We start from the raw sequence: 11,567 nt of genomic DNA on the forward strand, positions 1-11,567 counted from the left end.
CCCATCCAGAGCTCTGTGAGCAAATGAGCAGCACCTTGTGTGGTACCCAAACTCACAAAAGAGTACAAGATCGCCCTCCAGTTCGAAAGCTGGAAAAAAAATAAACAGAGTCTGAATACAATGGCAACTTCTTGTGGCTAACAACCGTACAAACTTTAAATTAAATTAAAATGTATTTATATAGCGCTTTTCACAATGTGCATTGTTCCAAAGCAGCTTTACTGGAGAAAATAAACAAACTTTGACCGATCAACCTGATTTCTGAAGTACACTGCATTTTATATACAATACGTGTGCACTGAGGACATCTATTGGCCGACACATGTAAATGCAATAGGAATATCAGCTGCAGCAAACGGAGCACAACACTTTAGTTATTACATAAATATAATAACATTTTATAGGCAACTTTTTCTCCGTATGTCTATACTTATGTATTGTGCTACGATACTCCCATATTTGTCGAAAACGAATTATAGTCTAAATATACAGCTTGTACTTAAACTGTTTAATTAGTGCTGTTATTTCAGCAGGTGGTGTGAGTCGTAACGTCAATTAACAGATGGACATTTAACATTTTGTGTATAAACATAGTGGTAATCAAACTGAGTTGATCGAAATCGAATTTATGCCAAACACACAATTGTGATTGACAGCGTCTCGTTTACTCACAACTTGCGTCAACGTGCACGCACACAAATATATACATATTTACGTAAGCGGTAGATCGATCCACCGCGCCACAAAGGATAAAAAATTAACGATGGGTCTCATTATTCTTTTCGTAGTCATACGTTTATAAATTGTGCTGCATAAGCATACATACACTGAGAATTACGTTAGGTGACGCCAACACAGGGGCGGGGCTTAACTCCCGCTCAGTTGCCGGGAACGCGAAAGCCACGTGTCTGGAAGCCGGCTGCAGCTCGCGCAGTTGATTCACGTTTTTCTGTACTAGAGTTGTAAGATGGCGGCGCGCTGGGGAACAGGCGAGGAGATGTTAAAAGCATGTAATACTGAAATATTTTCATCTATAAATCTTGATGAGGTAAGAGATAGATGTGTTGATTCTATTTTAGTGTTGCGGCAAAATGGAAATGATGGCATTTATTACCTCGTCGAATATTTAGGGTTAATATGAAGATGTGCAGGAGTTTGTGACACGTGGATTGTAATGTGAGATAGCTAAAGCAGTTATTTTTGCCACATATGCATTAAATGGTCACTCTAAAATAGACAGATCCTATCACTTTGTAAGTACTGCAACGTATTTCTTAGATCGTTGTACAAAAGTCGCCTGTCAGTCTTTCAGTTCCCAAGACGTCTCATGTTAGCTGATGTTGTCATACTTGTCCGTTCATAAGAACAACTGTTGGTTTAATGTGATTTACTTTTTCTTTGTATATCTTGCATTTTGAAAACTATAAACGACTTATGGGGTTCAGTATTATGTTTTGCAATCCCGAGCAGACATTGTTAAAATGTGACTGATCTTATGTGTCATATTGGCGAAGGAAGGCCGCTTAAACATTTCTGTGTTTTGACCCTGTTTAATAACAAATATCCAGTGTGCTTCATCTTTTCAGTGAGCTTCATCTTAATATTTTTGCTTAATATTGTTCATATTTTTGTCTCCGTGATTTTTTTTCATTCGTGACTCACACCCACAAGGTGCACTTCAGTAATGCTAACGTTACCTACGATTTAGTTGTTTTCTATGTCCGTGGGTGGGTTTAGTTTTACACAAGTTATACGTGCGTCACAAATGATTATTTTTGCTATGATAAAACTATAGTGGCATATTACGACCACTGATTCAACTGATGTAAACTTTAAAATAATCTCAGTGTGTTGCTATGAAAGGAGAAAACAAGTAAATGTTGCTTCCTTTAACTGTTACAGTGTTGCTTTGAATTTCGCGTTTAGTATAATTTTTATAAATCCAGATGTTTTACATTTGTTGCGTGTTGCTTTTACCAAAGATATTTGACTCGCTGTCCAACACGTGGTGCAGGTATAAGTTGGTCAGTCGTGCTGGGCCGGGTGTTTGCGGTACCGTTTGTCAGAAGTAACCATCTTTTGGGTAAAATCTTTTTATTGACCACAATCCTATTAATTTTGACACCACTGCCGACAGATTTAATATTTGGTATTATTTTCAGAAATGACAATGGTTGTGCAAACTGCGTGGTGGTGGCATGAGGCGTGTTTTGAAGTCGGTGTGTGCTTTGCCCAGTCATGCATTGCGGCAGGATGACGTGAAACACGTGGTAGACGCTACCATTAATCTCTGTAACGAGCTCATTAAACGAGCCAGTCGTGTTTATTTTTATATTATTTGACGGACTTTTGGTCGTCATAGTGAATTTTTTTAGATTATGCACAATTTATAGTAAAGAAATGTTTCTATTTTGGTATTTTAGTTTGCCTACACCTGATGTTTTGAAAGTGAATGCATCTTAAAATGATCATTTCAGTTTGAATTATCAATGTTATTTCACTTACATTATACATTAAATCCTTTTTTCCTAGCTTCATTAAACTCTGAGTAATACACCAATGTATTACTAGTTGTATTGTATTACTAGTTGAGATTTTATAGTTAATATTATTTTACAATAATTGTGCGCACAGTAATGTTTGAAGTATTGTTTGAACTTCCATTTTAATATTAAGCTTATGAGGTTTCTCTTCTTGTGTAGCAACACCAAGGCTGTTCCATAAATCAGTGGATATAGGGGTGGGGGTTTCGTTTCAAATATATTTTCATAAATTTGTGTCATACACAACTGATCTTTTTTCTGCAGGCTGCAATGCTTCAGGGAAGTTTCTCTGGCAGCTGTCTGGAGTATCACAGCCTAAACAATGGAGGCACTCTGGAGGCTTTACATGGCTACCTGGATCCATCGATTATGTCCATATTTGAGGACAGCCCCACTGTAGAAGTAACTGAAACCACCCTATAACTATTGTCATAACTATTGTCAGATGATTTGGGCATTTGCTTAAATGGTATTCACTTTCTTTGTTTTGGTCATTTCAAATTTTGATAACATGTTTTCTTGTGTTTTCAGGTTAAAAGTAATATTGATGAGGAAAGTGAAGCAACACTACTCACAGCACTTACTGAGATACTTGACAATGTTGACGATGAAAATTTGTCCCCTTTTGACACTCTACCGGATTCAGACCTGTTCTCTGGGCAGAAGGGTCAGGAACAGTCAGCGGTGAGTCGAGCTGCTCTTCACCTGTCTGAACATGTCAAGAATGCGTTGGAAATTTTTTTAATAATGATTTTTATTTTTACTTTGTTCACAATAGCCGAGGAAATCCTTGATTCACGCAAGACACTTTCCTGGAAAGGTATTTATATTCCAAAGTCAGTAGAATCCAGAGTTACATAAAAAGTATAGGAAACCTGAAAAGGAAATGTCATTTATTATATTTTTTTGCTGGCAGGCACATTTATATAACCTGTTTTTAATGTATTACTTTGAACTAGTCATGACAAAGATGTTTACTTTTTTGTTTCACAGAGTCTTCCACGAATGCAGAGAGCTTCCCAGCAAAATAGTGAAGGAGAAGAGGAAGATGGAGATGCAACTTTTCCAACTCCCGTAGCCAATATCGATTTAACGTCACTGGATGGATTTGACTGGTGCCTTCCCGTGTCATTAGAGCAAGATGGAGATAGCACGTCCGTAACTCTTGGAGATTTAGTAAAACACATGCACCCGTACTGCATGACATTATGTATGGAAGATGAAGGGGGACAAGAACATCTTCTACCTGAAGGTGGTATTGTGCTGGAAGTGGTTGATCAAGGAGAGCACGGAGAGCCCATCCTGGCTATCCCAGATCTCAGACTCCGTCTATCCCCTCACACAAACTTAGTGAAAACTGAGCAGAGAGTCCCAGAGAAGAGCATAGCTGAGCCAGAACCGAAGCTTAAGGGTGTTCCTGAAAAGGCAACCCCTCATTTGGAGAAGGAGAAAGTGATTGTGAAGTTGCCTAAAAACAAATCATGCCACTCAAAAAAGATGAAAAAACAGGAAAGTATTGAATCCTCTTCAGGTGAACAGAGGGTTTTGAGAAGCTCATCCACTAGAGTTAAAGAGATGCCTCAGAATAAACAACGACAAGAACAAAAGAGGAAAAAGGTGACGTTTTCTAATTCATGTTCACCAGAAGAGCCTGACAGTCCTAAACCTGAACCTTCAGCGGGGTCGTTGACTCCTGAGCCACAGGTTGAAAAAGAGCCCATCATGACCCCTCAAACAGATCTAGCATTCATTGAATCAAAGCCAGAGGACAATCATCTGGAGAAGTCTATAGAGGCAGAACTGCCTTCCAAACAGGAACCTTCAACTGAACAGCCCGCTATTTGTCCAAACAGTGAAACTAAGCCCAAACCACTCAGTTTAAAGCAGTACCGTCTCCTCCGCCAGCAGAAGAAACCAGACCCAGTGAACAAGACTGAAGATAACAGCACTAAATGGCCCACGTTGCCCGAAGCACCCAAGGAGCTTCCGCCCATCCCCTGCCTGCCTGAGCCCAACCCTAGAGACCCACGCAGACTGTCTACTCCAGTTAAAATAGATCACGCTCCTGAAATCATGCCTGCCTGGCACCCAAGAGGCCCCGCTGCTCCCCCAACACCTGAAGCATTGCTTGTCCCACCAGCATCGATGATGTCTTCCTCGAAGAAACCTGCGTCTTCTAAATTAGCTGCTCCAACCACCTGTACATCTGTTGACCGTTCTCCATCAGCCTCACCCCAGAAACTACCTACTGAAACTTCAACCCCGGCACTCCAGCCCTCTTCTTTAAAATCACCTCAGAAACCACCTGCTCCCACCAGCGTTCCCCAGAACACTATTCAAACCGAGACCTCTTATCCGACAAGCCAGACGGCCCCAGAAAGGGCACTACCGTTGTCCACTACATCCAGAGGCTCTCACAATACCCCCAGTCTTAAAGAATGTGTAAATAGGAACCCAAGTGCTGCTTGTGCGGTAGAAGAAATGCCAGTGGTGCTGCCTGAAGTTTCAGAACAGGCAAGGCCTCAGAAAGCTGAAAGTGCTGCTACTACACAAATTCAGAGCTTGAAACCTAGTGCTGCTGTAAAAAGAGAGACGGAACAAGTTGTTTTGGCCCCTGTGACTGATCAAGCCAAAAACACACTGTCCAACTGTAAAAAGCTGACTGCACGATCACAGCCTCATGTCGCACCAATAGCTGCTCAGCCGTTTTTCTCTGCTCAAGTTCAGGCCAGAGTTGTTGAACTGGCAGAGCAGATGAGGATGGCGTCTTCCGAGACCCAAAAACCAAAGAACACCACAGTTGAGCTCATTCAGTCGTTCACAAGTGAAATCGGTGAGTACTTGAATATAATGCATTTTGTTTGTTAGTAGAAACATGTTAAATTTGTTATTGGATTGATTTATTAGTTTCTATCAACTTTTTCCAGGTATTGAAGCTTGTGATCTTACAAGCCTATTGGAGCAGTTTGAGGAGTCTCAGTGTAAGTGATATAATCTTTGTAGGCTACATTGCATTGCAAAGAAAACAGTTTTGACTACAATTGTATTTCTTCCTACTATGGTATACAATGGAGGCCAAGTACTGTTTGGTTACAAGCATTCTTCCAAATTTATTTCTGAGTTCAACCAAACAAAGAAATTTATACAGATTTGGAATAACTCAAGGGTGAGAAAATTACAGAATTTTTATTTTTGGTTGAACTGTCCCTTAGAAAATGATGACAGAATTTTTATTTTTGGTTGAACTGTCCCTTTGATTGGGCGATGTTTTGTTATTTCACACAAACTTTTATCAGTCACAGAGCCATATTGTTAAAAATGCTATGTGGATAAAATATTTATTTAGGTCATTTCAGTCTGCTGGCTTCCATTAGTCTCACAGAAAAAGGTGTGATGGCCCTAAGGAGAGGGTTTGGCATGTTCCTTCAAATAAGGGCGAGGCAAAAATGGGATAAATGTGCTTTTTCTCATTCAGAGCCATTTTGAGAGAGAGTCGCGTCAACTCTATAGACGCCGATTAAACTTTTTTTTCACAGCAATGGCGGTTCATGGAGCCTCTCAATAGTTCCCGGAAGTTACTAGTAATGCGTGGAGCTGCAGCTACACAGACAGATTGAGGTGAACTTTTAACACATATAAAGAGTTGTTAAAGTCATTTAATGATTAAAAAGTGAAATAAATAAATAAAAAAAACTTCCTGGAACTATCTGATGGCTCCATGAATCAGGTGACGTGTAAAATATGAACTTCTGTTGTCGCGACTCTCTCTCAATATCTCTGTGCATTAAACTGCTGGAATTCTGCCCTGTTAACAAAACCATTTTAAAGCCCGCTTGCTGTCTTTTGTCTGAGAAAATGCAGGCCAATGGTGTGAGAGTTAATTTTGTTGACGAAATCTTTTGTCTGCATTTGTTAAGTGAACAAGCTTGTTGCATTTCGGCAGAGTATCCGAAGATATGCTGCTTGTTGTATGTTTATTTACATTACTGTAAGGGCCTGTCTCATCTCATCCTCACATACTTGGTCATTCACAACCCTTTTCTATTCCAGCCAAAGAAGAACAGAGCGTTCCGGAGGTCTGTGGTAGAGCAGCCGCTGTAGGAAACTCAAGGTGAGTATTATCGGGTTGAATGCGAAGTGACGGAGTTACCCTACAGCCCTTTTGCTGCTCTCGCACCAAACATAATGTTTGCGTGTGTGGTCAAAGCCACTTTTCACCAAGACCTACCGAAACAAATGAGCCCCTCGGCATGGCTTCAGATTGTGGAGGTGGATGTTAGAAAAATGGATAGATTTGATAAGTGTAATACTAGTGTGTGCAATATTATATTTTTAGGCTTTAGTTCTAAAATAAATAAAGTGCTTTCTTATGTGCATACATACTGCATACCTTTGGCAGTGTTGCATACCTGCAAACTAGTCGGTTCGATTCGAGTCAATGATTATAGATTTAATACAAATCCTATAGATATTTCTAAAAAATATCAGTAAAGATTACAACGGTGAATCAAAAAAAAATGAAGAGCCACAAACCTGTATATTAAACTTTATTTTTGGGTACACGTGGGTAGATTGAAACAGAACAGTCACATACCTTGATCTAACAGGGTCAGGTTATTTTACATTTAAGATATAACAAACAAATTTTCACAAAATTAGCTGTAAAGAGAGGCTGCAATCATATGAACCACTGCCTTTTAAGTAAAGGTGATGTTAAATTCTATGACGCATCTGCAATGAATGAACGATACGCTCTCTGTTGAAACATCCACCCTTGTAAAAATAAAAGCGACATCTAGTGGATAGCAGCATGGCGTTGATATTCATCATTCAGTTTGCCCGTGTGATCAAAACAGCTTTCGAATTTCCACTTCTAGAGCTCTGCCCTTCTAAGCGAGTAAGGCGCTTGGGTGCGATTGATATTCGTCCCAAGTTTCAGTCGCAGAACCTCTAGTTTGCAGATGATATTTCATATTTATTTTAGAGACCGATCAATTTGCTTCATAATACATTAATATGTCGACAGGAGCCGCGCGGATTACTTTTGTATTGCTTGTATCTTCTTTTAGAACTTTGTTTTTTTTATGAAAGCTCTTAATTCTTTTTTTTCTTATAACTCTCATCAATCAGGTCCTGCACTATATCTCTCTTAATGAACTCTTTCAACATCAGTCCAGCACTTTATTTTGTTAATGCATGTTTTAAAACCCAAACCTCAGATGCGCAAGCGCTTTGCTTCCGATGGACACGCATCCTTTGTATTAGGAAAGATTTAGGAGGTTGCACCTCTCAGAAAACAGACAAATAAAGATCATTTTAGATGTTTACTTAGGATGTGTAGCATTGGGATCGCGAGACGATGGCAATGTACATATTTTTTATGAAAATCTCTAATTCCACCAAAATTTACCTATTGAAGCAAATATTGTCTTTTTTTCTTGCCAGAATGCATAATTTACATGTTGAAATTACACATTTTTCTTATGACACGCCACTAACAACCAAATCAATTTTCATTTTTGGGTGAACTATCCCTTTGTGGTTTGGGCTAAATTATTTTGGGAATTGTTTTACAGTATTAAACATAAAGTGGCAGTATTTTAAAATCGTTGCTTTTGTGAATTTTAGTTTTGAGCAGCAGGTGGAGACTAAGGTGCTGGAGAAAACTAGAAATCATGACCTGGCCAGCACAGCAGGTATTTTTTGTTTCAAGATGTCATTTTAAGCTGCTGTCCACCAACATGGACATGAATACACTGTAACAGCAACACTGTATGTTAAAAGGTTTTTCTTCCCATAGGCCTCACACCACCAGCCACACCCCCACACCAGATGTGGAAGCCTATTGCGCCAGTAGCACTGCTGGGAAAAACTAGAAACTCAGAATTACCTAAACCAACTCCTAATAAGGTTATTCAGATAGAAGCGAGACCCTTACCTTCAAATAAGATGCGCAGTACACCTCAGACCACTACTACCACTGGGCAGACTCAACCGTTCTCCCTCGACCACGACTACTGCCTCCCTCCAAAAGAGCCCCATCACAATGAAGTTGGTCATCGGTGGAATGTCAAGCAGCAGCCTAGCATTATCATCAAGACTGTTGAACTGTCCTCCAACAAGCCAGTCCAGCAGAGTGTCCCAAAAGCCACATCAACTCCATCAGTCACAGAAGAAACTCAGAAAAATCTCAGCAACAGTCCACCTGTGGATAGAAGGTGCGGTGAAAGGGATGGATTAAAAAGCTCTGTCTTGGAGACTCCAGATGCTTCTCCAAACAGGCCTGAATCTGAAAGCCCTTTGCTGGAGGATGCAAAAGACAACCAGTCAAAACCTCTCAGCTATTCTGAGTCCTCCTCCAAGCAATACCAAGACAGAGGCCGCTCAAGAAGAAGATACAGATCTCGATCTTCTAATAGCTCTAAATCCAGCTCTTCATCCTCCTCCAGATCACGTTCTCCTCCCAGGAAAAGGTCGGTCCTAATGTTAAGCTGTGCTTATAATTGTATTGCTGTTGTTATACATATCTCACCTGTAATTTATGTTACAGATACAGATCCCGGCACTCCAACAGCAGATCTAGTTCGTCGTCTCTGTCTCGTTCCCGATCCAGCTCCAGGACCTATTCACCACCCCGCCGGCGCCGGTATTCATACTCAAGTTCACGCTCTGGATCCTGGAGCCGTAGCCGCTCTCGATCCAGGTCCCGCTCTTCTGATTCACATGGACATGCACATTGGAGAAGTCATGGAAGGTGAGAACATTTCTGCTGATGCAGGTTAAGTTAGAACAATGTTATATTTTGATCTGTACTTAGTCGTTGTTGTTGTTTTTTTGACAGCCCTAATCAAAGGTCTGGGTACCGTAATTCACAGAGTTCCAATGAAGAATTAAGGAGACGCAAGCAGAAAGCCATTGTGAGTACTTTAACCAAGAAAGAAATGTATCACCTGAACTTTAACTAAGGCATTTTAAATGTTTTCTCCACTTTTCATTTTCACCTTGGTAAACTGTAGATGAATTTCAAGCTAAATATGTTTTGGGGTTTTTAGGAGGAGAGGAGAATAGTCTATGTTGGACGAATCCGTGGAAACATGACTCGTAAGGAGCTAAAGGAGCGCTTCTCATACTATGGAGAAATAGAGGAGTGCACTGTGCACTTTAGAGAAAATGGGTATGCCTCTAATTAATTTATCTCTTGAAGAAAAAGTGTTAAGTTTAGTTGATTTTATTTTTGATCAAGAAAAGAACTCTAAGGCATTTGTTATCTGTTTCAGTGACAACTATGGATTTATTACATACTACAACAAAAAAGATGCATTTGATGCTATTGAGAATGGAAGCAGGCTGAGGGAGCCGAATGAGATGCCGTTTGATCTGTGCTTTGGAGGCAGGAGGCAGTTTTGCAAGAGCAATTATGCTGACCTTGGTGAGTTCAACATTGTATCTCTTCCCTCATGTTTTCAAAACATCTCAACACTAATTTTGCTCTGCTTAAGCCTGCCAAATGCTAGAATTGCTTCCGATCTCTTTCAGATTCAACCCGGGAGTATGAGCCAGTGTCTACAAAGGGAAAATTTGATGCACTAGACTTTGACACTTTACTCAGGCAAGCTCAGAAGAACCTGAAAAGGTAACGATAAGTCAAGCCACAGGAGAGACAACGTATTACCTCGGAGCAAAATACTGCCCACATATCCAGTGTTGCCTCTCAATGACAGTTTTTTGTTTTGTTTGTTTTGTTTTTCTCTTTGTGTTTTTGCTGCAAGTTTACACCTATTGAAGTGAAGATTTGTAAGAAAAATTAAAAGTGCAAAAAAAGATTATGAAATATAATATTTTTTTTAAAGGATGAAATTTATTTAAATGTTTAATCTGTCTTGCCAAACACATTTTAAAAAACAAGTTGAGTGGAAACATTATGTGAGGGGAAATCAGTTTTACACTGTTGAAAAATTTCAACCCCAATAAAGCATAAAATACATTCTCTTATTGTGTGTCTTTCTGTGTGCCGTTTTACACTGAAGCAAGACCATTACAAATGTGGTATATATTGTGTACACAAAACAGTCTAAATAGTGTAGTAATTTATTATGGAGTCAAGTGATTTCAGCATTACCTCCTGCAAATGTGTAGATTATGTAGGTTATAGTTTGTAGTTTTTGATTCAATGAAGGCTTTGGGTCATGTTGAATGTTGGAATATATTATCAGCATGTGGTTGAATTCTTGGCAGAAGATTATAAACACTGGTAAAATAACACTGGCAGATTATAAACACTGGTAAAATAAGTTTTTTCATACAACTTGTTTAGCCAGTACAACACAGAAGTTACCCAAATTAATAGTTAAACTAAAAAAAAATCTGTCATCATTTACCCTCGTGACATTTAAACCAGTATGACTTTCCACAAAATATATTTTGTTAGTAACGTTAACCAAACAACGGCAGAAAGTTACCCCTTGTCTTGGGTTTGTGTCCATAAAATAGAAGTTAAAGGGTAGGCCTACCGCCTTGTTTTTTGTGTTTTGCAGAAGAAAGTAATAGGTTTGAAATTACAAGAGGGTGAGTAAATGATGACAGCGTTTTTATCTTCATTCAGTGATAAAATCTAAAAATAAATTAAAATGTATATATTCATACCTGTATTTGTAAAGGAATGGTGTAGTATAGCAGTTGCTAAAATACTAATAAAAATGCAAAATTACTATTTATGTAAAATATGACGATTTAATCATGACATTCGCAACCTCTGTTGAAACTAGCGCTAATAATGGAACGAACCATCTGTGATACATGGAGGGGTGACGCGAGTGTTGGTTACTTTGGTCTTAACCACTGATATATAGGTCTTAACACGTCCCATTGTCCCTGGAAGTGACAGTTAAATAGAGCTTTATTTATGATAGAAAGTATAACGTCGTGCTACATTTGAATTTTTCACCGTTCTTCGATTAATGCACATAGCCCACCATAAAAAAGTATGCATAACAGTTACGTCTGCGCAGACCACAGAAATAGTTG

At 39.3% G+C, this 11,567-nt stretch overlaps 1 protein-coding gene across 1 annotated transcript; it reads left to right on the forward strand.

Moving 5' to 3' along the window:
• The first annotated feature begins 913 nt into the window (after nt 1-913).
• On the forward strand, nt 914-10,527 carry pprc1 (PPARG related coactivator 1). Its single transcript, XM_057342822.1, has 14 exons — nt 914-1,048; nt 2,808-2,945; nt 3,075-3,227; nt 3,322-3,363; nt 3,537-5,376; nt 5,471-5,524; nt 6,594-6,654; nt 8,172-8,239; nt 8,344-9,016; nt 9,094-9,297; nt 9,385-9,460; nt 9,596-9,717; nt 9,821-9,972; nt 10,080-10,527. Exons 1-14 carry the CDS (start codon nt 968-970, stop codon nt 10,178-10,180), a joined length of 3,765 nt encoding a protein of 1,254 aa, XP_057198805.1. The 5' UTR covers nt 914-967; the 3' UTR covers nt 10,181-10,527.
• Nucleotides 10,528-11,567: the final 1,040 nt, after the last annotated feature.

The sequence above is a fragment of the Triplophysa rosa genome, linkage group LG9, assembly GCF_024868665.1.
Source record: "Triplophysa rosa linkage group LG9, Trosa_1v2, whole genome shotgun sequence".
In the NCBI taxonomy this organism is placed as follows: Eukaryota; Metazoa; Chordata; class Actinopteri; order Cypriniformes; family Nemacheilidae; genus Triplophysa; species Triplophysa rosa.